This window comes from Oncorhynchus mykiss, chromosome 25, assembly GCF_057628025.1.
Source record: "Oncorhynchus mykiss isolate SJ-2025 chromosome 25, ASM5762802v1, whole genome shotgun sequence".
NCBI classification, from domain to species: Eukaryota; Metazoa; Chordata; class Actinopteri; order Salmoniformes; family Salmonidae; genus Oncorhynchus; species Oncorhynchus mykiss.
Window position 1 is genome coordinate 77,765,400 of NC_143046.1, and position 27,048 is coordinate 77,792,447.

Consider the following 27,048-nt stretch of genomic DNA (forward strand, 5'->3'; position numbering starts at 1 on the left):
CCCCTACCTTTCCATCCATCTCTGCTCCAGTCACAATCAAATGTTGCTCAACCACCTCCACCGGATTTCACGCTTTCACGCTAAGACTTTTCAAGCGACCCGCCGGAAAAATAACAATAAATGATACTTTAAAATCCCCTGAAGTAAACTTCCAATCACAAACCACGAAGGGATGGTTTTTGTGTTGACGTTCCGAAGCCAAACTGCCATTCGCGAAATCTGATAATTTTGACCAATCCGTACGAAGAACCCGTAAACGATGTGCCAATAGGCAGAGAAATGAAGAAGAGCACACTTTCCAACAACCAATACAAATCAAGAAAGATAACATTGTTTACGTGGTGTAGAACGTTTGTGATCCAATCAAATCGTTAGAAAAAATATGTTACATTCGTGGCTCGCCCAAATCAACATCCAAGTTAGGTTTTGCTCCCCTACCTTGTGCAAGAGGCTTGAATTCCAGTTTGACAGGAGAGGAACTAGCTACTATACTCAATTACAAGGTAACTTAGTTTATAAAGCAAGTTATTAGCAATTATGTGCATGCAATTACTGTTTGATATTACTAGTCATTATGCTTGCCATTTAGCTAAAGCTTTACCTGTCACTCCTGCATTGCGGCGCGAACGTCGCTTTCATATTTGCGAGCCAAGCTAGCTGGTTAGCCAACTAGCAAGTGTGTGTTATAATTTTGCCTTTCAAAAACACTATTGTTGCAGGTTGTTTCCCATTTCTATATACTAAGGAGCGAGGAGAGACCTTAACGTACAAGTTTGATAATCACATTCTACGATATGTTTATTGGGCAAAGGAAATGAATGGGCTCGTCTGCTACAGTACACTGCAAAACCACGACTGTTAGCCAGTTTGATGGCGTGATTCAGTTGTCTCGCTAGGTCTGTCAAGCTGAAAAGCTAGCTAGTTCAGTTGGTCTGGGAAGCTGTTTTAAAGTGAACTGTTGTTGCCAGTGAGTGTCAACTGCTTTCTAGCTATCCTGCTTTCTAGCCAGTACAGTGGAATTGATTAGCTAGTTTAAAGCAACAAGCTTCCCTGAGGGAAGTCAGGATGAATTAAGCCCTTTTTATAATGTTCAACAATCCTTTTGTAGCAGGGCAGGGTAGGGTAGGGTAGGGGGGGAGATTTCGAACATGCTGGATTGGTGGACAGCTTGTCAAAACATCAGACTGTTACTATGGTTACTCCATGCTCTCAGTCTGAAAGAAGTTGCTATAAGAAGTTGCTATAAAAAAAAATGCAAGTCTCTAAGGCAGAATGTTGAATAGAGTGATATTTAAACCAGTGGAGGCTCCTCAGAGGAGTAAGGGGAGGACCATCCTATTGAAACATTTAGAAAGTTATCCTTTTTTAGATACAGCTGTACTATACATTCACGTCACCAGCTATTTTCTGTCCTCTGGGTACATTGACTTCAATACAAAACCTAGGAGGCTCATGATTCTCACACCCTTCCATAGACTTGCACAGTAATTATGATGACTTCCAAAGGACGTCCTCCAACCTATCAGAGCTCTAGCAGCATAAACTGACATGTTGCCCATCCAATCAAAGGATCAGAGAATACAGCTAGCACTGTAGTGCATAAAATGTGGTGAGTAGTCGACTCAAAGAGAGGGAGGCCAGTTTTGAACAAATTAATTTCTTCAAAAATTAAGTTGAAGCAGCAGCAAGAGAGCTCCATATTTCATTATTTTTTTCACTTACTTAGCTAGCTAATTTAGCCTACTCAAACACCCGGCTCAAACAGAGAGGAATGATATTTATGTTAGCTTGCTGGCTGAGGCTAACCAACACACCTTGATAGCTAGCTGGCTAAGGCTAACCAACACACCTTGATTACTCCAATTTGTATCTTGACCTGTGCACCTACGTTATAAACTTGAATTTTTAGGCTAGGTTGTAGCAACCCCACAGTGCATTCGGAAAGTATTCAGACCCCTTTTTCCACATTTTGTTACGTTACAGCCTTATTTTAAAATGTATTAATTTAACAAAATTCCTCATCAATCTACACGCAATACCCCATAATGACAAAGTGAAAACAGGTTTTTAAACATTTTTGCTAATTTATTGAAACAAGAAAACGTAAATACCTTATTTACATAAGTATTCAGACCCTTTGCTATGAGACTCAATTGAGCTCAGGTGCATCCTGTTTCCATTGATCATCCTTTCTACAACTTGATTGGAGTTCACCTGTGGTAAATTCAATTGATTGGACATGATTTGGGAAGGCACACACCTGTCTATATAAGGTCCCACAGTTGACAGTGCATGTCAGAGCAAAAACGAACTCGTGGCTTGGAAGGAATTGTTCGTAGGGCTGCGAGACAGGATTGTGTCGAGGCACACATCTGGGGAAGGGTACACAACAAATGTCTGCAGTAAGGTCCCCAAGAATACAATGGACTCCTTCATTCTTAAATGGAGAAGGGACTTGGGCAGGGAGTTAACCAAGAACCCGATGGCCACTGACAGAGCTAACTCTGGAGATGGTTGTTCTTCTGGAAGGTTCTCCCATCTCTGTAGCACTCCACCAGTCAGGTCTTTATGGTAGGGTGGCCAGAGGGAAGCCACTCCTCAGTAAAATGCACATGACAGCCCACTTGGAGTTTTCCAAAAGGCACCTAAAGGACTCTGACCATGAGAAACAAGATTCTTTACTCAGTACTTTGTTGAAGCACCTTTGGCAGAGATTTCAGCCTCCTTAACGTAATAGAGCTAATCACAGGCAAAATCCTAGAGCAGAACTTGGTTCAGTCTGCTTTCTAACAGACACTGGGAGACATTCACCTTTCAACAGGACAATAACCAACTGTATGTTGGTTGTGGAGATCCAGCCAAATGGAGGGTCTGACAACAATCAATAAATGTTGATTTTTAGAGTGAACTATCACACCTTCATTTTGTGACTTACAGTAGGGTAGTTTAGGGTTTGGAACTTTGATTCACTGATGCCTCATTTGGTCTGGTTGGTCCTAATGGATGCATACTTGATTGTGTTGGTGGAGGATTCTTGGCAGCCTTTCAAACAGTGTCAAGGGCCAGAGCTAGTGAACAATAACATGGCATGCTAGTGGCCAAAACCACTGAAAGGGGGTCAAAGCCTTTGTCCATTTGAGTGGAAGAAGAGGGTTGGAGTTTAGCCTGCACACTGTTTAACTGGGATCAGAATGTCACATTTAGGCTGTCCCAAATCCCAGACACCAACAGTGATGTTTAATATCACCCAAGTGATTCCTTTCTACAACACATTTATAAACTCAGCAAATAAAGAAATTTCCCCTTTTCAGGACCCTGTCTTTCAAAGATAATTTGTAAAAATCCAAGTAACTTCACAGATCTTCTTTATAAAGGGTTTAAACACTGTTTCCCAAACAATCCATGAACATGCACCTGTGGAACGGTCGTTAAGACACTAACAGCTTACAGACGGTAGGCAATTAAGGTCACAGTTATGAAAACTTAGGACACTAAAGAGGTCTTTCTACTGACTCCGTATAACACCAAAAGAAAGATGCCCAGGGTCCCTGCTCATCTGCATGAATGTGCCTTAGGCATTCTGCAAAGAGGCTTGAGGACTGCAGATGTGGCCAGGGTAATAAATTGCAATGTCCGTACTGTGAGAAGCCTAAGACAGCACTACAAGGAAACGGGATGGACAGCTGATCGTCCTCGCAGTGGCAGACCACGTGTAACAACAACACCTGCACAGAATCGGTACATCCAAACCTCACACCTGTGGGACAGGTACAGGATGGCAACAACAACGGCCCGAGTTACACTAGGAACGCACAATCCTTCCATCAGTGCTCAGACTGTCCGCAATAGGCTGAGAGAGACTGGACTGAGGGCTTGTAGGCCTGTTGTAAGGCAGGTCCTCGCTAGACATCGCCGGCAACAACGTCGCCTATGGGCACAAACCCACCGTCGCTGGACCCGACAGGACTGGCAAAAAGCGCTCTTCACTGATGAGTCGCGTTTTTGTCTCACCAGGGGTGATGGTCGGATTCACGTTTATCGTCGAAGGAATGAGCATTACACCGAGGCCTGTACTCTGGAGCAGGATCCTTTTGGAGGGTCAGTCATGGTCTGGGGCGGTGTGTCACAGCATCATCGGACTGAGCTTGTTGTCATTGCAGGCAATCTCAATGCTGTGCGTTACAGGGGAGACATCCTCCTCCCTCATGTGGTACCCTTCCTGCAGGCTCATCCTCATAGGACCCTCCAGCATGACAATGCTACCAGGCATACTGCTCGTTCTGTGTGTGATTTCCTGCAAGACAGGAATGTCAGTGTTCTGCTATGGCCAGCAAAGAGCCCGGATCTCAATCCCATTGAGTACGTCTGGGACCTGTTGGATCAGAGGGTGAGGGCCATTCCCCCCAGAAATGTCCAGGAACTTGCAGGTGCCTTGGTGGAAGAGTGGGGTAACATCTCACAGCATGAACTGGCAAATCTGGTGCACTCCATGAGGAGATGCACTGCAGTAATTAATGCAGCTGGTGGCCACACACACTTTTGATTTTGACCCCCCTTTGTTCAGGGACACATTATTCCATTTCTGTTAGTCACATGTCTGTGGAACTTGTTCAGTTTATGTCTCAGTTGTTGAATCTTGTTATGTTCATACAAATATTTACACATGTTAAGTTTGCTGAAAATAAACGCTGTTGACAGTGAGAGGACGTTTATTTTTTTGCTGAGTTTATGTTTGTTGGTCAGTCCCTGAATGCTGTTGAATGATTAAAAGCCTCCCATTCTCTATTGTCACCCCCCAGCCACTGTTGTCAGTCAGCCTGACTGACTGAGTTAGGACGTCACACCACGTATCTACCACGTATCTACCAAAGTGTTACCTTTGCATTAGATTTTTGATTTATAATCTCAGTGTATGTCACTACTACATGCATGTTGTTAAAATGATTTAGGAAACTCCCATTCTCTATTCTCACTCCCCCAGCCACTGTTGTCAGCCTATAGCCTGAATGTTAAGAACAGGAAGACAGCATAACGGCAGGCCTTCACACGGTGCTGTGACACAGCTGTCCTCCTTGGCCCTGCACCGAGCTCTTGGCTAGGCCATAGGGTCCATCTCAAATGGCCAGGGCCCATAGGACCGTTTGGAATACACCCATAAACATACAAGCAGCTGTCCCACTGTGTCTTATCATCCTCCGTCCCCAATATTACCTGGAATAAGCCTAAATTGTGTGGCAGCATCAACTGTATTTCAACTGGCACATGTGTACAGTGGTGCTGCTGTGTCTGTGAAAGGCAGGCACACTCGGTGCCCATTTATTTCCCTTCAGAGCAGATGTGCTGTTGGAAAGTAAGGTTTCTTGCTGCCAAAAATGACTTTGAACTGTTGTGATGGTGGTTGAGTCTCGGGATTTCTTTGCCCTTTGCGAGGAGCTGCAAGAAGAGCAGTTGACAAAGTGAGAGGGAGGATATCAGAGGAGGCTGGTGGCATGCGCTATAGGAGGATGGGCTCATTGTAATTGCTGGAATAGATTCAATGGAATGGAGGCAAACGTGGTTTCCATATGTTGATAGAGGGAGTTAGGGTGAGTGAGTAGAGAAGGCTGGACTTGAGAGGGAAGGGAGCGAGGCAGCTGCAGAGGGGAATGATGAATAAACATGACTCCTAAAATGTCCACATATGTAATGCTAACTGAACTTTGACACTACTACCATGGCTATTTAAAGCAATCATTATACCAATGTGAAGGACATAGCAGCCTAATACTGTTTAAAAAAACAACAACTTAATACTGTAAAAAACAACTACCTTTTGATGTTTCATTTTTACAAAAGATGAAGTTTCATTCACCTGAGGGCAAGTTCCATGGTAATGGAATTACGCTGAGATTCAGATGTTTCACTTTAAAATGTATGCCAAAGAAAAACCATTTGATTTCAGTTTAACAAACCATACAATTCTATGCACAATGACTACTTTTAACAATTTGCTAATTTGCCAAAAACACATTTACTGGAAGGACTGTGCAGATACAAAGTTAATTTTATTTACTGTGTAAATTGTTTGTCGTTTGTGCATAGAGGTGTATGGTTTGTTAAACTTTTGAAAAAAATGTTTTTTGCATACATTTCAAAGTGAAAAATCGGAATCTCAGCGTAAATCGTAATCTCAGCGTAAATCGTAATCTCAGCGTAAATCGGAATCTCAGCGTAAATCGGAATCTCAGCGTAAATCGGAATCTCAGCGTAAATCGGAATCTCAGCGTAAATCGGAATCTCAGCGTAAATCGGAATCGGAGTCCTGCAATTCTACACATTTTGTCATGGGGCTGAGAATTGAAAGTTTTAAAGCTAATTTGCTGCAATTCTATACATTTTGTCATGGGGCTGAGAATTTAAAGTTTTAAAGCTAATTTGCTGCAATTCTACACATTTTGCCATGCTTATGTGTGTTTATGCTATCTGAGTGACTAAAACATTATAACAAAATCAATGTGGGCCCCATGCCATGACATTTGGGGAATTTTAGATTCTCCCTGACCGTCTAGTTTTTATTTTGGTGATTGTTAGTCCTCAAAAATGATCTGATTTAAAAAAAAATAAAAAAAATATTGCCCCATTTATCTTTTCTACATATTTTATATCTGGTTGTAGTCGTTTTAAGTTTACACAGAATTTTAACATTTTTAATTGCAGTGTTGGTGCGCATCTGCTTAATGCATGAAAGGGAAACACTGAATGGGTTTATATCATTCATTAGTAAGTCCAAAAATGTATGTAGTTAGTACAGATTGGCCCTTTTAGTGATAAAAATTGACAGCAATTACAAAATACAGGTTTTAGGAGCACCATAAAAATATATATTTTAAGATTGAGATATAGTCTAAATTGGGCCTACATAGCTGTGTTTACACAGGCAGCCCAATTCTGATATTTTTTCCACTAATTGGTCTTTTGACCAATCAGACCAGCTCTGAAAAATATCTGATGTGAAAAGATCTGATGTGATTGGTAAAAAGACCAATTGGTGTAAAAAAATATCCAAATTGTCTGCTTGTGTAAACACTATGAATCATAGCTACTTTTGAAGCTCATCTCCTGAAGAAGCTCTACCATGTCCTTTCTTTCTGTGCCACCACTTTTGCATACTACCGAGGCTGCGGGAAAGCGAAGAAATCCTTACAAAAATCCTTAATCTCAAATTTAAAATTCCAGGTAGCACAGCAAAATATGTAGGCACATATGCCCTGAAAAAGGTAGAATTGTAGAGCCCTGTACATTGTCAGTTTACTAGAGTAGGCCTGTGACATTGGACCACAGGCATTGTACTGTAGTTTCTCTCTCTGTGTGACACCATGTTTATTTCTACTGACTGCTTGAGGCTGTTTTAATCTGGCAAAGGCACAGGTTACCATGGCAATGCCTTTTACTGGTATTCTTTTGTATGAGACGCTCATCTCGCTCACTACTAGACTGAAAACTAAGTAGAACATTCTAGAATGTTTACACTCTCAGATATTCACTGTAAAAAAAATAAACACCCACAAATTATTATTTATTAACTGTTTCCACAGCCTTTTTTGTTTACTCAACTTTTCAGTCCAAGTGTTACCTGAACAAAAATAAAATGTTGCCCCAAATTTATCTCCAATTTGAGAATTTGGGCCAAAATTCAGTCCATTTAAAATACTATGTTTGCTCAACTGGGTCTCAATTGTTGTTTCAGCTATTAATTATTATTTGGGCATCTTAACTAAAAATATCTGTGCAATTGTTTACATGCACATAAGCTGTGCTTTTAACATACAATGTTTTCAACATACATATTTGACACACGTTAACATACATGATTACATTGTGCATGTTCATTTATACAGTCATTATTATTCAACATGTTCTCAGCTGGGATTTGAACTCACAACCTCTTGGTTCATGGCATTCTGACCTTCCTGCTACGCACCACATCTGTGTCATTATTAGGTAATCTGACCTTTCTCTCATCATTCATTTGATTTATTATTTAAGACATTTGCGGTTTTTCCGTATAATTGTCTACTGTTGGTGGAGCATATTATTCTGTTTTAATATTACTCCTTAATCAGTTTGCTAAATATTTTTTTGGACTGTATTTTTAACAGAGCTGATATTTACTTTTTGAATACATTTTGAACTCAGTCATTGACACACACGGTGGTGTCGCAGGAAGATTGGAATGCTGTAAACCAAGAGGTTGTGAGTTCAAATCCCAGGTGAAAACATGTTGAATAATAATGAGTCTATAAATGAACATGCACAGTGTAATCATGTGTAAAAAAACATGTGTATGTTGTGGTGTAACTAGTTCCACCGCATAAAAAGTAAATGAAATATACATTTCTAATTGAATGAACATATGAAACAATTTGTGTAAACAAATCATTTTAAGTGACTGAATTTTTGCCTACGTTTTCTCATGTTGGAACTAAGTTTGGGACAACTAAAAATGTTAAGTTCAGGTAACACTTTGACTGAAAAGTTGAGTGTAAAAAAATAAATAATAATAATTAAAGGCTGTGGAGCCAGTTAGTTGAAACAACTACATTTTTTCCCAGTGTTGGTTAAGCCTCTGGAATTTAGATTCCCCAGTACAACAGGCGGGGACAGTAGTGCATAGCCTACTCCACACTTGCATAAGGACAAGGTTATCAGCCAAGAACTGCTGGTACACCATTTTTAGCCCAATGCCCTTATCAGCATATCAACATTTGTTAATCAGGATGACATAGCAGAATAGTATAATTATTCTTTCAGTTTTCTCAGGAAAGGCTTGTTGACCTGCAGAAACACAAACAATGGGTATATAGGATACATACCGGATACTTGGCTAATATCATAGTAGTCTGTTATGATGATGTCCTCTCAGTTGAAGTATTAAAGCACAGTTGAACATTTTCTCTTGAAATCTGTGTATGATTTCTATATAGGCACCTGTTCTTCCCCTTAACTATCAAGAGTAGATGTGGGATTGATATTGAGCCAATATGAACAAAAATATCCTCTAGTTTTACATGCCCAGCCAACCACCCTGCCTTGAAGCTTCGGCATTAAAGGGATGCTTTGGGATTTTGGCAGTGAGGATTCCATTTTTATGTCTCTGTTTCTTGTATGAAGGAAGTTAGAGCTAGTTTCGTGAGCCAATGCTAACTAGCGTTAGCTCAATGTCTGGATGTACTAGCATGCCAAAATCCCTAAGTATCCCTTTAACTCTGAAGGCATTGGCCCAGTTTAGATTTTGCAGTGTCTTGTGCCCTCTAGTGGCCATTGCATGTAGATACAACTTTTCTTTGTTCTCACGAGCGCTGGGAATGGAACGCTTACCCTATTTTGTTGACTGGGTCATTAATTAGTACACACCGTAGCATGTTTTTATTGGACAAGTTCATGTAATTTGTCCCTCACTGCTTCAGTTCTTTTTTCTTTGTCTGTGAATACGACCTGCACAAAAAAATCTGGTTTGTTTTGATTAAGAAATGTGTGATTTTTGTCATGTTTCTTCTCTTCCTGTCTCTCTCAAGAATCCACTTTAGATGAGTGATTGACTTAGTGCTGTCTGTCTCTCCTCCCCTGCCCCTGCCCTGCTCTGACCAGCTGACTTAGTGCTGTCTGTCTCCTCCTCAGCCCTGCTCTGACCAGCTGACTTAGTGCTGTCTGTCTCTCTTCCCCAGCCCTGCTCTGACCAGCTGACTTAGTGCTGTCTGTCTCTCCTCCCCTGCTCTGACCAGCTGACTTAGTGCTGTCTGTCTCTCCTCCCCTGCTCTGACCAGCTGACAGTGCTGTCTGTCTCTCCTTCTCAGCCCCTGCCCTGCTCTGACCAGTTGACTTAGTGTTGTCTGTCTCTCCTTCTCAGCCCCTGCCCTGCTCTGACCAGTTGACTTAGTGTTGTCTGTCTCTCCTCCTCAGTCCCTGCTCTGACCAGCTGATTTAGTGCTGTCTGTCTCTCCTCCTCAGCCCTGCTCTGACCAGCTGACTTAGTGCTGTCTCCTCCTCAGCCCTGCTCTGACCAGCTGACTTAGTGCTGTCTCTCCTCCCCAGCCCTGCTCTGACCAGCTGACTTAGTGCTGTCTGTCTCTCCTCCCCAGCCCTGCTCTGACCAGCTGACTTAGTGCTGTCTGTCTCTCCTCCCCTGCTCTGACCAGCTGACTTAGTGCTGTCTGTCTCTCCTCCCCAGCCCTGCTCTGACCAGCTGACTTAGTGCTGTCTGTCTCTCCTCCCCTGCTCTGACCAACTGACTTAGTGCTGTCTGTCTCTCCTCCCCTGCTCTGACCAGCTGACTTAGTGTTGTCTGTCTCTCCTCCTCAGCCCTGCTCTGACCAGCTGACTTAGTGTTGTCTGTCTCTCCTCCTCAGTCCCTGCTCTGACCAGCTGACTTAGTGCTGTCTGTCTCTCCTCCCCTGCTCTGACCAGCTGACTTAGTGCTGTCTGTCTCTCCTCCCCTGCTCTGACCAGCTGACTTAGTGCTGTCTGTCTCTCCTCCCCTGCTCTGACCAGCTGACTTAGTGTTGTCTGTCTCTCCTCCTCAGCCCTGCTCTGACCAGCTGACTTAGTGTTGTCTGTCTCTCCTCCTCAGTCCCTGCTCTGACCAGCTGACTTAGTGCTGTCTGTCTCTCCTCCCCTGCTCTGACCAACTGACTTAGTGTTGTCTGTCTCTCCTCCCCTGCTCTGACCAGCTGACTTAGTGTTGTCTGTCTCTCCTCCTCAGCCCTGCTCTGACCAGCTGACTTAGTGTTGTCTGTCTCTCCTCCTCAGTCCCTGCCCTGCTCTGATCAGCTGCACCATGGGAAGGAAGAGTAGAGTGAAGACTCAGAAGTCGGGGACAGGTGCCACAGCCGTGGTCTCTCCCAAAGAGATGATGAACCTAATCTCAGACCTCCTACAGAGTATGTTCCAACGCTGCGTCCCAAATGGCAACCCATTTCCGCTATATAGTGTACTACTTTTGACTAGGACCCATAAGAATAAAAAGTTTGTTCCATTGAGAGTTCTTAGGCTTGATCTGTGTCTGGGAAACAGGCTTTATGTGATTTTGTAGCTATGTAACTTATCGTGTGATATGTATGTCTATCCCATTAGAATGCAGCAGTGCTGCCCCTTCTCCAGGGAAAGAGTGGGAGGAGTATATCCAGATAAGAGGACTGGTGGAGAAGATCAGGAAGAAACAGAAAGGTAGGCTGGATCACAGACACACACAGACAAACCCTAATTCTAACCCTAACCCCTAAGCCTAAAATAGCCTTTTTTTCTAAGTGAGGACCGGCAAAGTTGTCTCACTTCTCTGAATTTTAGTTGGTTTACAGTTCTTGTGAGGACTCCTGTTACTCACAAGCAATGTTCCCTCTAAGCTGCGCGCAGGCGCGCACCTCCTCTGGGGCTTCCTCGCAGAATAATTATCAGCCCACACAGAGAAGCACGAGATTGAACTTCACTCAACTTTCTAGAGTTTTCCCCGTTAGTTAACACTATAAACGTTTCCCTTTACTGTGGGAATTGTGATCGAATCAACAAAATATTAGCCACTTTCAATGCAACATACCGAAACAAAGTGAACTATGCAAGATATTCTGTTGTAGGCAGAACGGATCAGAGTAGGGTTCCATTGCATTGACACACATGACTCAGGCCCGTACTCTACACAGATCGGTGCACCATAACCAATCAGACCTGCAGTAGGCCTATATGTAAATAGACCATTGCCATATACGGATCTGTGCCATTTACTTTGAACTGGACTCTGACTGTGTTTACAGCATGAGCGGTCGACAGTAGATGTGCTTGTTTTGAGATCAAAGCGGACGCTGCATGTAGCCATGTGTGCACATTCGTACATTTGTTCATATCCTTTGCTAGTTAGTGAGTTATTAGCCCAGTTATAGATCATGTGTGGTCAGCAATGGGGGAGGGATTGCTTCCTACAAGTGCATAAAATGTGTGTATTTCTAGCCATCTTTGAAAAGAGAGTAATGTAAATAACTTTTTTTTGTCTTGAAGGGACAGTGTTGTATTTTGAGACAGGCTTGAATAAGCTTTGTAGCCAATAGGCAGAGGGTAGCATAATTTGTCTGATTCTCTGTAATAATGTTTCATTTTATCTTGCATTAAACAACACAACATTTTCAGTCACCTTGTCTGAAGGCCAAGTGAATAAATAGGTTAACGTCAAGCCCTGTATGTTTTTTATGGAATGTAGACCTACGTTGAACACAGGAGGATCGAACAGGTATTTCCAACGTAGGCTGAATTAAAGAACTGCTATTTTCCATGTTATGGGATGCATTCTCTCCATTGTTTTTGATGGTAGGCCACTGATAGGCCTTCATTATTATCAAATAGCCACAGTAGCCTACTTGACTACTGCTAAACTGTAACCTAATGCGGGTACAGCCTGTGTTCTCAGTAAACGCACACCGGAAGTTGCACATCATTTTCACAACATTCAAGTTTTGGCTCGGCACACCTGAGATTTGCTCAGTGCCAGAAAATGTTTTGAGGGAACATTGCTCACAAGTATAGTAAAGCATGTGTACACACACACACACACACACACACACACACAGAGAGACAGAGACACATACAGCTTGATTTGAGCCATGGTCTATATAGTTTAAATATGAATAGTTGAATCATAAGTGTGTCTCTCTCTCTCAGGTATCTCTGTGATATTTGAGGGCAGCAGAGAGGAGTTCTTCCCGGAGCTGATGGCGTGGGCTCAGGAGAGTGGCGCTTCCTGCGAGGGGGTTGAGATTGCTAACTTCGCTGGCGAGGGCTTCGGCCTCAGGGCCACCAAGGACATCAAGGTGGGTCCGTACAACTGGACGGACTCTGTTCCTGGCAGTAGTTGTCAGGGTGAAACATCACCTGGGTCATTTTCCTTAAAGGGACATTTCACCCGGGATCTGCCACTGGTATACAGTCATTACTGTATTAACAACATTAGGTTTTTGTCATAAACATCAGAATTATCCAAACCATAAGCTAGAACAAGCTTATTTTAATTTCACTGGTAGAATCAGGAAGTTTAGACTTTCTGTGTATTTGTCTGCTCATAGTAAACCCTGAGGTGAAATTTCCCTATTAAACCACAACATTACGAAACATTTTAGCAACTGAAATGAGAGTTTCTCATTGGACAAGTGCAGGTAGTGCCTCCCTGTTTCGATTAGTTTTCTTCCCTATGGTGTTTAGTAAGTACGACACTGGTTCCACTGTGGATAGAAGGAACCTGAAAGAGAATGACAGTTCTAGTTGGTGTTCTTGTTATTAGTAACATTTGAAAATGGCTGCCACTTATAGCTGATCGAACAAGCAGACCTGTTCTAATGATGCCCAGGTGCTCTGTGTCCTGGTGTAAGTTTAATCAGTGACGTAACACTGTCGGAAGAGTTTAAAAGCACAATGAACACTTACATTCCATTAAGCCTGAGGTAGACTGAAATCACCGGGCCAAACTTTTCACCCATATGATGTCATTGTCCATTTTGTTCTCAGGCAGAGGAGCTGTTTCTGTGGATCCCCAGGACGATGCTGATGACTGTGGAATCAGCCAAAAACTCTGTCCTGGGTTAGTGGAAATGTTAGGCCATTGTACTGTGATGCCATCCTACCCTTCATTGACTATAAGGCTTTTGTCCTCTGACATTTGAACCCCCCCTGCTGTGTCCTCCCCTAGGGCCCCTACACACACACACACACACACACACTCTATTATTTATGTAACCGTCCCTCTCCCCCCCAGGTCCCCTGTACAGCCAGGACCGTATTCTCCAAGCCATGGGTAACGTGACCCTGGCCCTCCACCTGCTGTGTGAGCGGGCTGACCCCGCCTCCCCCTGGCTTCCCTACATCAAGACCCTCCCTGGGGACTACGACACCCCCCTATATTACGAGGAGGAAGAGGTACACCACCTGCTGTCCACTCAGGCCATCCCGGACGTCCTCAGCCAGTACAAGAACACTGCACGACAGTACGCATACTTCTACAAGGTCATCCAGGTGAGTGGCAGAAAGGTACTCCGTCACACACTGGATTTCTGAAGAAACAGTCATGTTCTAACTGTCATCCAGGTGAGTGGCAGAAAGGTACTCCGTCACACACTGGATTTCTGAAGAAACAGTCATGTTCTAACTGTTTCTGCTATTCACTACTTCTACAAGGTCATCCAGGTGAGTGGTAGTGCTCTGTCCCTACAAAGTCATCCAGGTGAGTGGTAGTGCTCTGTCCCTACAAAGTCATCCAGGTGAGTGGTAGTGCTCTGTCCCTACAAAGTCATCCAGGTGAGTGGTAGTGCTCTGTCCCTACAAAGTCATCCAGGTGAGTGGTAGTGCTCTGTCCCTACAAAGTCCTCCAGGTGTGTGGTAGTGCTCTGTCCCTACAAAGTCATCCAGGTGAGTGGTAGTGCTCTGTCCCTACAAAGTCCTCCAGGTGAGTGGTAGTGCTCTGTCCCTACAAAGTCCTCCAGGTGAGTGGTAGTGCTCTGTCCCTACAAAGTCCTCCAGGTGAGTGGTAGTGCTCTGTCCCTACAAAGTTATTTGGTATTTTATAGTAATAGCTGCGTTTCATTGCATCTACAACCAAATATTAATTCAACACTACCCTGAACAGGTTGCAAAACATTGTGAGCAGAAAGGACGCAAAACTGTCTGTCTGCACAGGTTTTACACAATATGAGGTGCTGCTGACTTTGCAAAAATCCCGAAACATGTTTGTCACGGGTATGTGAAACAGACTATCCTCTGTGTGTGTGTGTGTGTTTTCCATGGATAGACAGGAGTATAGATGTGTTTTTTTCCCTTAAGTAGTCTGAAGTGTGTCTTTTCCATGGGCAGACTGAGGAGTAGAGGTGATTTCCTTGTGTTTTTGTGCCAGACAGATTCATTGCCCCCCCCCCCCCCCCCGACGATGAAACTGGGGAGGGGAATGTGGATCTGTCTCGTTCCGTCCGTTCCTATGTTATTCACACTAGATATCTGACAGCACTTGCCCGATTTTGACGACACTTGAGTCAATGAAGTGTCTTGCCATAGAGATCCGGTATTTACAAAATTACACTGATTGGCCCATTTCAGAGCCCAGTTCTTAGGGACTGTATGATCAAACCCTCAGTTCTAAAGCCTGGTATGGCAAGTTGATTTATCTCCTTAAAGACTCAGCTGTAGAACATTCACCTTGAAGCCAGGTATAGAGTAAATCTTTGGGCTGGGTTCATTTGGCTCGTGTTAAAAGTCAGGACTCTTTCTCTCTCTCTCTCTGTTCTGTCTTTCTCTGGCCCTTCTTCCTCGTCCTTCCATCATTCCGTCTCTGCCTATCCACCTATCTGTCAATGTGTGGTGTGCTTCGAGGTGTGCTTAGCGAGAGGGATCAGGTTTTAAGAGGTTTCCAGCTGTAGGGAGATGAGGAGAGCAGCTGCAGAATGGCCTCTTGCACCCAATTTCAGAAGGCCTGATAAGCTGCCAGTAGCATAGAAAGTGTCAGGGAACTTGTCTTTTAAATATCACAGTAACCAACAGGGGGAGCTTTTTACCTCTTACAGTCTGAACCAGTGGTATTCAAACTCAGCGGGGACCTAATGTTTTTCTGACAGAATTTCTGGGGATCCCATTTTTTTTTCACAACAATTTCTCGTGACCCGACCCCAAATCTAATGACACAACCTTAAAAAAACAAACATTTTCATTACATTTTCATCTCTTATCAGAATGAAAATAAACCAATAAATACATTTACTCCAAAAAAATGTTTTCTTAAAATGATCTTTCTCAAAAACGTTTATATATTGTTCCATACAATAATCTGTACTCTTAATTTGTTGTTCCTAAAAGAATCATAAAAATATTTGTTTAGCCTATCCCACTGCTGTTCCCATACAATTTTAATACCACTGGTCTGAACTGAAGACCACTCCTGTGTGATCGGTGGAACATCCTATATAGTGCACTACTTTTGCTATTCCTTATATACTTTCGTGCACTAATTTTGAGAAGGGTCCAGGGGGCTCTGGTGAAAAGAAGTTACTATATAGGGAATAGGGTGCCATTTGGGATACGGTGTTTGTAGATGTGTACTATTTACCACAATACAACACATTGATATTTATTCACATTTCATCTTTCACAAGGTTCCCAAGCAAAATATGACTCAAATCTCAATGAGAGCAGCATAGCATTATAAAGGCTTCATAGATAGAACATTCACAATGGTTAAATGGCCAACGGTGCTTTTCTTAGGGATTGATGCCAGTACCTCTACTCTCCATAGCTATTTAGTTTGAAAGGTCCAGTTTATCTGGAGGTAGGTAGCTGTACCTTCAGTCAGGAAAACGGAGAGACAATGTGATTACATTTTATTATGATTTGGAAGAAACGCAAGACAAATTGTGATGCAAATCTCTCTCCCAGTATGCTAATTTGAAGTTATTAACTGACATGTTTGCTTTCCCTTTGATCAAACCAATGAAGACTAGGGATGCGTCCTAAATCTATCCCTATTCCCTATATAGTGCATTCGAGCCATAGGGCTCTCGTCAAAATGTATACACTATGTATTGAGTAGGGTGCCATTTGGGACGGAGACTAGACTACTCTAGGTTCTCTAGTCTCTTTATCAAAGAAGGAGAAATAAAAAAACACATTTTTCTCCAAATGATTTTCACATTCTTTAGTTGGGATGCTTTGTGTGTCTGATTCTGTCATCAAATAACTGTCAATTAGGGAAGAGAAAACAACATTCACATTACTGTCAAGACATGAAATATGAAATATTCATGATGGCAATAGTTCATGTTTGTCATTGTCTCTTGGTTGATCTGGACTGGTGTGTGTGTGTTGACATGTTTTTTGATGAAATGTTAGTTCTCAGTTGAACGAGATGGTTTATTACTGGTCCTTGCTAGTACCCATTCATCAAACCATATTTAAGGCATGTCATTTTAAACATATTGTCAATGTACTTCACATACTCTACAAAAAGTAAAGATGTCTAAGATATACTTTTATTTTTGTCAGGGATCGTACATTTCACTTGCTAATTACTCATTAGTAATCTAATATTAACCTTGAATGGAGAACTTGAGTACTCATGCCAATCCCTGCTATCTAGGTGAAGCATTTTAGTTGCTTTTGTCCCTGCAATATTTGCTTTCATACAATTGACTGAATTAAGCAGAAGAGTGAATCATAAAGTGGGTGCTACTTGACAGAAATGTGCTGTTTTGTTGCCTTGACAGACAGCAGGTGGCCTGTCTCTGAAAAGACAGTACCATCAATGCCCACTAGATGGTAATGGTGAGTTATAGGTATAGTTGGGTGTCTGTTACCATGTAATAAAACTGATAACATCACATTATTAATAATTATATAATAAGTGTTATATACTGTAGCTTTAAACCAAAGACTCAATAAGCAACCATAAGGAAACAAAACAACTGTGGTAATGATAATAAAATAGAAGGTGAGTGGTGGTTCCAGCAGCATCGGTAATATTCCACTATGTTCTAATGAAGATGTGTTGGAAGCCTCATGGCCATGGTGTTGTAGTTGAACTCTCCTTCTGGGTTGATTTGAGCGATGTATTCTTTAGAGGGCGTGTTTGTGAAAGGTGTGTGTACTGTCCATATTTCCCCTCTTCTTCACTACATCTCCTTTCAGCCCCTCCCCCCCTCCACACTCCCTCTCACATCTTTGCTCTTCCTCGCTCTTTCCTTTTGTTCTCCTCTACTTCTCCTCTCTCATCCCTCCCTCTTTTTGAATCCCCCTCCTTCTTTCCTCTGTCATGTCCTCTGCGTCAATGTAATGACTACTGTCAATGTCAGCCTCTCTCTCTCTCTTTTCCAAGGCGGGTGGCCGCAGATGACCGGGCTGGAAAATGATGTTGTCGCATTGGCTTTGAATTGAATTGACCTGATTGTACCTTCTGTACATGTTTGAGTGGCTGGGACTACCCCCCCCCCCACACAGTCCTCTTGTGTTAGAATTGGGTAGTCAGTCAGTGAGTTTTTAATGCATGTGTCTCCCTCCTATAGATATTCACCCCCCTGTGAAGGTGGGGTGGGATAGGCTGTTGTCAGTGAGTGTAGCAGGCCATCTGAAGTAGAACCCAGTGAGTGTAGAACCCAGTGAGTGTAGCAGGCCATCTGAAGTAGAACCCAGTGAGTGTAGCAGGCCAAAGAGTGCCTCTTCCTTCCAATGGGACTGTATGAGTTTGTAACTGTGTGTGTTTGAGTATCCAGAAGCTGAATGTGTGGACCTCATAAGGTGACCTCAGTATGCAGCAAACCAATGCAAAGTAACCTTGGAATGTGTGTGTTTGTGGCGCATGGTGTGATTATATATATATTTTTTTTGTGTCCCAGTGGTGTCGTTTTCATTTCCTCTCTGAGGAGCTCCATGTATCTGTCCATCTATCTAACCTTCCCTTTCCTCTCTGAGGAGCTCCAGGTATCTGTCTAACCTTCCCTTTCCTCTCTGAGGAGCTCCAGGTATCTGTCTAACCTTCCCTTTCCTCTCTGAGGAGCTCCAGGTATCTGTCTAACCTTCCCTTTCCTCTCTGAGGAGCTCCAGGTATCTGTCTAACCTTCCCTTTCCTCTCTGAGGAGCTCCAGGTATCTGTCTAACCTTCCCATTCCTCTCTGAGGAGCTCCAGGTATCTGTCTAACCTTCCACAGGCAGGTAGCAGTCAGGGCCCAGCCCAGGATCAGGCCTGGCTGCTGGGCTCCACGTCGACACTACACCTCTCCCACTAGGATCCATCCGCTAGTCTAGACGCTTATCTTTTAATGGCTGTCAGAGCAGAGCAGGACGAGGCTCAAAGCTGCTCCTCCATCCCACTACCACTTCTTCTCTGTCAAAACCAGGGGGAGGGAGGAGGCTGCAGTCTACCTGGGTTATTATTCCATCCCCTGTCTTCAATATTTGGGGACACCCTGTCATTTAAGTGGACTTATGTCAAAGAGTTAAAGTAGTAACTTATATTTAACTACTAGTAGGTTGTAGGTTGTAACTAGTAGGTTGTGTCAGGTGAAACGTGTGGGTCTTGAGGGGGTAGGTTGTCAGGTGAAACGTGTGGGTGTTGGGGGGGTAAGTTGTGTCAGGTGAAACGTGTGGGTGTTGGGGGGGTAAGTTGTGTCAGGTGAAACGTGTGGGTCTTGAGGGGGTAGGTTGTCAGGTGAAACGTGTGGGTGTTGAGGGGGTAGGTTGTGTCAGGTGAAACGTGTGGGTGTTGAGGGGGTAGGTTGTCAGGTGAAACGTGTGGGTGTTGAGGGGGTAGGTTGTGTCAGGTGAAACGTGTGGGTGTTGAGGGGGTAGGTTGTCAGGTGAAACGTGTGGGTGTTGAGGGGGTAGGTTGTGTCAGGTGAAACGTGTGGGTGTTGAGGGGGTAGGTTGTCAGGTGAAATGTGTGGGTGTTGAGGGGGCAGGTTGTGTCAGGTGAAACGTGTGGGTGTTGAGGGGGTAGGTTGTCAGGTGAAACGTGTGGGTGTTGAGGGGGTAGGTTGTCAGGTGAAACGTGGGTGTTGAGGGGGTAGGTTGTGTCAGGTGAAACGTGTGGGTGTTGAGGGGGTAGGTTGTCAGGTGAAACGTGTGGGTGTTGAGGGGAGTAGGTTGTGTCAGGTGAAACGTGTGGGTGTTGAGGGGGTAGGTTGTCAGGTGAAACGTGTGGGTGTTGAGGGGGTAGGTTGTCAGGTGAAACGTGTGGGTGTTGAAGGGGTAGGTTGTGTCAGGTGAAACGTGTGGGTGTTGAGGGGGTAGGTTGTGTCAGGTGAAACGTGTGGGTGTTGAGGGGGTAGGTTGTCAGGTGAAACGTGTGGGTGTTGAGGGGGTAGGTTGTCAGGTGAAACGTGGGTGTTGAGGGGGTAGGTTGTGTCAGGTGAAACGTGTGGGTGTTGAGGGGGTAGGTTGTCAGGTGAAACGTGTGGGTGGTGAGGGGAGTAGGTTGTGTCAGGTGAAACGTGTGGGTGTTGAGGGGGTAGGTTGTCAGGTGAAACGTGTGGGTGTTGAGGGGGTAGGTTGTCAGGTGAAACGTGTGGGTGTTGAGGGGGTAGGTTGTCAGGTGAAACGTGTGGGTGTTGAGGGGGTAGGTTGTCAGGTGAAACGTGTGGGTGTTGAGGGGGTAGGTTGTCAGGTGAAACGTGGGTGTTGAGGGGGTAGGTTGTGTCAGGTGAAACGTGTGGGTGTTGAGGGGGTAGGTTGTCAGGTGAAACGTGTGGGTGTTGAGGGGAGTAGGTTAGGGTTGGCCCTGTGAGTGTGATTCTCCTCACTTTACTGTTGGGATAAATCAGTGTCGCTGTCGGACTGTCTCTTACACACACACACCTCACACACACCCAGCCATCCACTCAGGGGGAGAAATGTGACCACTTGCTTTTATAACCTTACCACCACAGCCCTAGCTAAATACCCCTCTGTGTGTGTGTAACAACGAGAGAGCCTTGGTTACGTGTCTTACTGTGGAGAGAGCCTTGGTTTCGTGTCTTACTGTGGAGAGAGCCTTAGCTACATGTCTTACTGTGGAGAGAGCCTTGGTTACGTGTCTTACTGTGGAGAGAGCCTTGGCTACGTGTCTTACTGTGGAGAGAGCCTTGGCTACGTGTCTTACTGTGGAGAGAGCCTTGGCTACGTGTCTTACTGTGGAGAGAGCCTTGGCTACGTGTCTTACTGTGGAGAGAGCCTTGGCTACGTGTCTTACTGTGGAGAGAGCCTTGGCTACGTGTCTTACTGTGGAGAGAGCCTTGGCTACGTGTCTTACTGTGGAGAGAGCCTTGGCTACGTGTCTTACTGTGGAGAGAGCCTTGGCTACGTGTCTTACTGTGGAGAGAGCCTTGGCTACGTGTCTTACTGTGGAGAGAGCCTTGGCTACGTGTCTTACTGTGGAGAGAGCCTTGGCTACGTGTCTTACTGTGGAGAGAGCCTTGGCTACGTGTCTTACTGTGGAGAGAGCCTTGGCTACGTGTCTTACTGTGGAGAGAGCCTTGGCTACGTGTCTTACTGTGGAGAGAGCCTTGGCTACGTGTCTTACTGTGGAGAGAGCCTTGGCTACGTGTCTTACTGTGGAGAGAGCCTTGGCTACGTGTCTTACTGTGGAGAGAGCCTTGGCTACGTGTCTTACTGTGGAGAGAGCCTTGGCTACGTGTCTTACTGTGGGTTCCTTCCTACTGAACTGGAGTCTTTTTGCTGCAGCTCACTTAGCATGTTGGGGAAGCACAGGTGCTCTGCTCTCTCTCTCTGTCTCTACTTATCCCTCTATCCCCCCTCCACCACACCCTTATCTCCCCCCACCTATATCTCTTTCTAGCTGCGAAATGTACTAGTCCTCTCCGTCCACCTCTACCTCCTGCTAGGTTGGAAATTAGCCCTTGGAGGCGTCCAGTGTGGGGCTTTAAATGTAGATTTCTGTGGCACTGGTGGTTCTCTGTCACCCAAATTGATGAAGCAGATTGATGACGTCTGCTGGGCACAACACATTAAGTTGACAGTGATGTATGGGGGGCCAACGCCACCCTAATCCTCACACCGCAGACGCTAACACACACACACTAACATACACTGTTTTTAGGATGTTAGGCAGTGTCGGGATGACATTTCACACACTGTTTTTAGGATGTTAGGCAGTGTCAGGATGACATTTCACACACTGTTTTTAGGATGTTAGGCAGTGTCAGGATGACATTTCACACACTGTTTTTAGGATGTTAGGCAGCAACAGGATGACATTTCACACACTGTTTTTAGGATGTTAGGCAGCAACAGGATGACATTTCACACACTGTTTTTAGGATGTTAGGCAGCAACAGGATGACATTTCACTGTTTTGTGTTTATCTTTCCCTCCTCACTCCATTTCTCTCCATCTCCCTTTCTTTCTTGCACTCCATTTCCTTCTTTCTCTCCTTTTCTCTCTTCCTCACCTTCAATTTCCAGACTCATCTGACCACCAGTAAACTGCCCTTGAAGGATGCCTTCACGTTCGACGACTACAGGTTGGTGTGTGTGTGTGTGTGTGTGTGTGTGTGTGTGTGTGTCGGCCTGCTTTTTAAATGGCTTTCCTCCACCTCCCCTGTGTGTGTGTTTCTGTCTGCCTGCTTTTTAAATGGCTTTCCTCCACCTCCCCTGTGTGTGTTGGTGTGGGTGTTTGTCTGCCTGCTTTTTAAATGGCTTTCCTCCACCTACCCTGTGTGCGTTGGTGTGGGAGTGTGTCGGCCTGCTTTTTAAATGGCTTTCCTCCACCTCCCCTGTGTGTGTGTGTGTGTGTGTGTGTCGGCCTGCTTTTTAAATGGCTTTCCTCCACCTCCCCTGTGTGTGTTGGTGTGTGTGTGTGTGTCGGCCTGCTTTTTAAATGGCTTTCCTCCACCTCCCCTGTGTGTGTTTGTGTGTGTGTGTCTGCCTGCCTGCCTGCTTTTTAAATGGCTTTCCTCCACCTACCCTGTGTGCGTTGGTGTGGGAGTGTGTCGGCCTGCTTTTTAAATGGCTTTCCTCCACCTCCCCTGTGTGTATATTCTCATCTGCATGAAACAATATGCACATTTCCCACCAGAGATGTTTCCATCAAACTGGTAAAAGGCTGTGTGTGATGAAATAGTGCACGTAAAAGTGACTTTTGCCATTAAATTCCTATGTACCGAATGTAAAAATACAAGTTAAAAGGTTTTCTGTCGATATGATGGTTAATACAGTATATCAAAATGTGCATTTACACCTCCATTTCTCTCTTTTATTTTGCCAACACAAAAAGATCCCACCGTATCGAACCGCGTTTTCTGTCTGCTTTTATCAAACTGTGACCAGCATTTCATGTTTTCATCAGCCCGGTCGTGACTTTTTTCATGCGTCAGGTGAATGTTTGGATGGGAACATGGTTAGTAGCAAGGTTTGCTATCTGATGTGGTTGAAGCCACTTGTCTTGGGGACTAGTTGAATTTCCCAAAACATGAGGCTATAACTGGGGTCCTCAGTTTTCCCTGCTCAGGAAAAACACAGGGTCCTTGTTATGATTGGCTAGTCCATGAAAAGTGAATCTTGTTGCTGATTGATGATTGGTTTACCGTGACCTTTAATCCCTATAGATGGGCGGTTTCCTCAGTGATGACCCGTCAGAACCAGATCCCTACAGAAGACGGTAGCCGTGTCACCCTTGCCCTCATCCCTCTCTGGGACATGTGTAACCATACCAACGGCCTTGTGAGTACTACAAACACCCTACTACATACGTATTAGATCACTATTGCATGGCTGAAGCATGCCTATTGCATGGCTGAAGCATGCCTATTGCATGGCTGAAGCATGCCTATTGCATGGCTGAAGCATGCCTATTGCATGGCTGAAGCATGGCTGAAGCATGCCTATTGCATGGCTGAAGCATGCCTATTGCATGGCTGAAGCATGCCTATTGCAAGGCTGAAGCATGGCTGAAGCATGCCTATTGCATGGCTGAAGCATGCCTATTGCACTACTGCACACTTCCCACTATTTGAAAGGTTTTAAATTATTCAGAAAAATAATTATAGATTTGAGAGAAACCACACAGACTGTGTTTTCCTCAGTTGATTACGCTTATCTCATGGGCATCTGTTACTTATTTGAATCATTTGGCTTTGATTGTGTTTAGTGACTGATTTGTAACAGAGCAATAATATCCCCTCCTTTAGTATGCATGTTAACTGCATTTACGCCCCTCAAATTAGATATGTTTTTGTGAAGACCCGATACATTGCTGAAACAAGTCATTTAAAGACTGAAATGTCTTTCTGTATATTCCCTTGGTGTTTGTTTAATAAAAATAGGTTGCAGCTTCCAACATATTTCCACATTTTATTGCTGTTCTTTAGCTCCAGTTCCTTGAGTATGTTGTTATTCTCACTGGTGATAATTGTATGGGTTCATTCAATGTCCTTCATTTCTGCCTATTTGTGTAAACCTCTCACTAACTCAGAATCTGGGGAAGTATCTGTATTGATACAGACCTTGATTATTTATGCTAAACTAATACATTCATGTTTTTAAATAAATGTTCTTATTTTGTTGGTTAGTCTTGTTATTAGAGGAATGGATGATGGATATACAGCTCTTTTAATACTAGGAGAGAAGCTGGTCATGTGTTGTAAAATAAATGTGCTGCAAATTGTATCGCCAGTCAGTCAGTGAAGAAGCTCCCAGAATTCACTGCAGCTCTATAGTATAACTACTCTATTTATTTTGACTGTAAAGTGTGTTTTGATTTTTAAACATGTTTGATTAGTGACTGTTGGAAAAACCTAATTGAAGCGAATCAAGGACTGGTTCAAATCAGTGAATGGATGAATTACACTTTGTGTGTTGTTCAGATCACCACTGGTTACAACCTGGAGGATGACCGGTGTGAGTGTGTGGCTCTGCAGGACTACAAAGAGAATGAACAGGTGAGTCGGGTCAGGGTAGCATGGACTCTTTAGCTACTATACAAATTGTCCAGGGGTGTACATGTACACCAAGCCGCCTCATGCTACAGAAACAAGAGGACACTGCCCTATGGGCCATGACTTATTTGAACTATACATCATGTTGGATTGTGTAGGATCTGATTGCATCATGTTTGTCAATCAAAAGGCAGTTGGTTCTAAATCAACTGTCAACTCCCTCCATCTGGGTTACTTTTAACAACAGCCACAACAGTTACCTAAATGAATGTTGCATGTATCTTCTTTTGTTTGTTTCCTATGTATTATTTGTTGTCCATCACACAGTTCAGAGATCAATTGTATTCTGCCATTTGAATGAACTCGAGCTTGATAGGCAGCTGTGCAAGTCAAACACACTCCTGAAAGCTCAAGCTGCCTGTAAAGCCATACTCTGTAATTGACTCTGGCCTGAGTATCACTAGTTGTGTTGTAGTGGTGACGTTATGTTCACCTCTGAGAGGCCTTGACAGACTGGTTGACTGGTGTTGATGTTATGTCAGGGAGAAGGCCATGCCAGAGCTGGGTGTGAGTCAGCTGGACCTAGCCAGGCTTAACGGTCCAACCCTCTGCTCTAAAGCAGTGTGTTATTGTTTCACTCCCTCCCTGTCACTTACTCACTGGCTGCATCACAATTCTCCACCTTTTACAGAAGTATGCACTTCCACACTCCATGTCATGGATTTAAAAGCATAGGATTGGTGTCAGCATTGGCTGGAGGGAGGTTTGAATAATTGGTGTAAGCATTGGCTGGAGGGAGGTTTGAAGAATTGGTGTCAGCATTGGCTGGAGGGAGGTTTGAATAATTGGTGTCAGCATTGGCTGGAGGGAGGTTTGAATAATTGGTGTAAGCATTGGCTGGAGGGAGGTTTGAAGAATTGGTGTAAGCATTGGCTGGAGGGAGGTTTGAAGAATTGGTGTAAGCATTGGCTGGAGGGAGGTTTGAAGAATTGGTGTAAGCATTGGCTGGAGGGAGGTTTGAAGAATTGGTGTAAGCATTGGCTGGAGGGAGGTTTGAAGAATTGGTGTAAGCATTGGCTGGAGGGAGGTTTGAAGAATTGGTGTAAGCATTGGCTGGAGGGAGGTTTGAAGAATTGGTGTAAGCATTGGCTGGAGGGAGGTTTGAAGAATTGGTGTAAGCATTGGCTGGAGGGAGGTTTGAAGAATTGGTGTAAGCATTGGCTGGAGGGAGGTTTGAAGAATTGGTGTAAGCATTGGCTGGAGGGTGTTTCCGCAGTTGTTAAATCCATACTTTGGGAGAAGGCTGGAGAATCACGACACAACCAACCTCTATTGCTCCCACTTCTTCCTCCCAGTCCTCTCTCTCACCCTCTGGTGCTCCCCCTCCCTACAGTATCTCTTTAGAATGGGAATTATTTGATAAGATTCAGAGAGACCGCAGGGGGTAGGGTGACGGGGAATGGAGCGCTTGATCCCATGATTCCTCTGGCAGATATCACCATCCGGCCAAAGTGCCCTGAGCTCACAGAGTGTGTGTCCCAAATAGCACCCTGTTCCATATATGGTGCTCTACAGGTCTACGGGCCCTGGTCAAAAGTAGTGCACTACATAGGGAAAAGGCATTTGAGATGCAGACTCGGCCTGAGCTCACAGAGACACAAACCACTAAGCTACATTTACCTACTAAGCTTTATCACTCCTCCTCCTGTCTGTCCCCTGCCCCTACCCCTCTCTCCAGCTTTCCCTCTCACCTGTTCCCTTCTGCTATCTGTAAATGTGGATGTAATATGTTGGAGCCATACGGGTGTGGTGTGGGGATTCTCTGTGCTCCTGTGAAGCTTCCACTAGATCAAACATGATATCATGGTTATGAGGGAAAATGGTAGAGGGAATAGGAGGTGGAATGTTCACCACATTGCTGAGCCAACCCATACCGATGTACAATAACCTTTTAGAGGTTGAGTTGGAGTCAGATGATAAAGGGGAAGTTCAGCTATCTAGTGAAGTTTGAAGAAAGCCACACCATACATAACAGTTACTCCTGGCCCATATACCTTCAGCAGGGGGAGGAAGCAGCTAAGATTTAAGTTGTAAAATACTGAACTATCCCTTTTATGTTGAGTGGCTGTTCTCTTCTCTGTCCTCAGATCTACATCTTCTACGGGACGCGATCCAACGCTGAGTTTGTGATCCACAACGGCTTCTTCTTCCAGGAGAATGCCCATGACAGAGTCAAGATCAAACTGGGCGTGTCCAAGAGTGAACGGCTGTACGCCATGAAGGCGGAGGTGCTGGCCCGCGCTGGCATCCCCTCGTAAGTAGAGACACACGCGTACACACAGGAATCCCCTCATAAGTAGGGAGGGGGGGGAAAGTGGTAGGGAGGGAAACTGGGAGAGGGGTAGAGTGAGAGAGAAATAGATGGTATCTCTCAATTATGTCAGAGATGGAGGTAATTTCAGGAAGGCAATATTTTCCTGCATTTCAGTGAATTGATCAATGTGACAATTGGCAGGACATGGCCGATATTATTACACTGCAAACACATTACTGAGGCCCGCTCTAGTCTAGCAGCATTACTATTACATTACCCAGAGCTAGTGGATCCAGGAGAGGAGAATTTACTATTAAAACAA

General features: G+C 44.3%; 1 protein-coding gene across 1 annotated transcript in view; it reads left to right on the top strand.

Annotated features, from left to right (window-relative positions):
• Positions 1-370: 370 nt before the first annotated feature.
• Positions 371-27,048, top strand: part of LOC110504226 (actin-histidine N-methyltransferase) — a 42,683-nt gene continuing 16,005 nt past the window's right edge. Inside the window, exons 1-10 of the mRNA XM_036962510.2 lie at positions 371-503; positions 10,786-10,916; positions 11,110-11,202; positions 12,682-12,830; positions 13,522-13,594; positions 13,769-14,025; positions 21,942-22,000; positions 23,084-23,198; positions 24,341-24,415; positions 26,560-26,726. Of these exons, the coding sequence (XP_036818405.1) occupies positions 10,814-10,916; positions 11,110-11,202; positions 12,682-12,830; positions 13,522-13,594; positions 13,769-14,025; positions 21,942-22,000; positions 23,084-23,198; positions 24,341-24,415; positions 26,560-26,726 (1,091 nt within the window). The 5' untranslated portion in view covers positions 371-503; positions 10,786-10,813. The remainder of the gene's footprint in view (positions 504-10,785; positions 10,917-11,109; positions 11,203-12,681; positions 12,831-13,521; positions 13,595-13,768; positions 14,026-21,941; positions 22,001-23,083; positions 23,199-24,340; positions 24,416-26,559; positions 26,727-27,048) is intronic.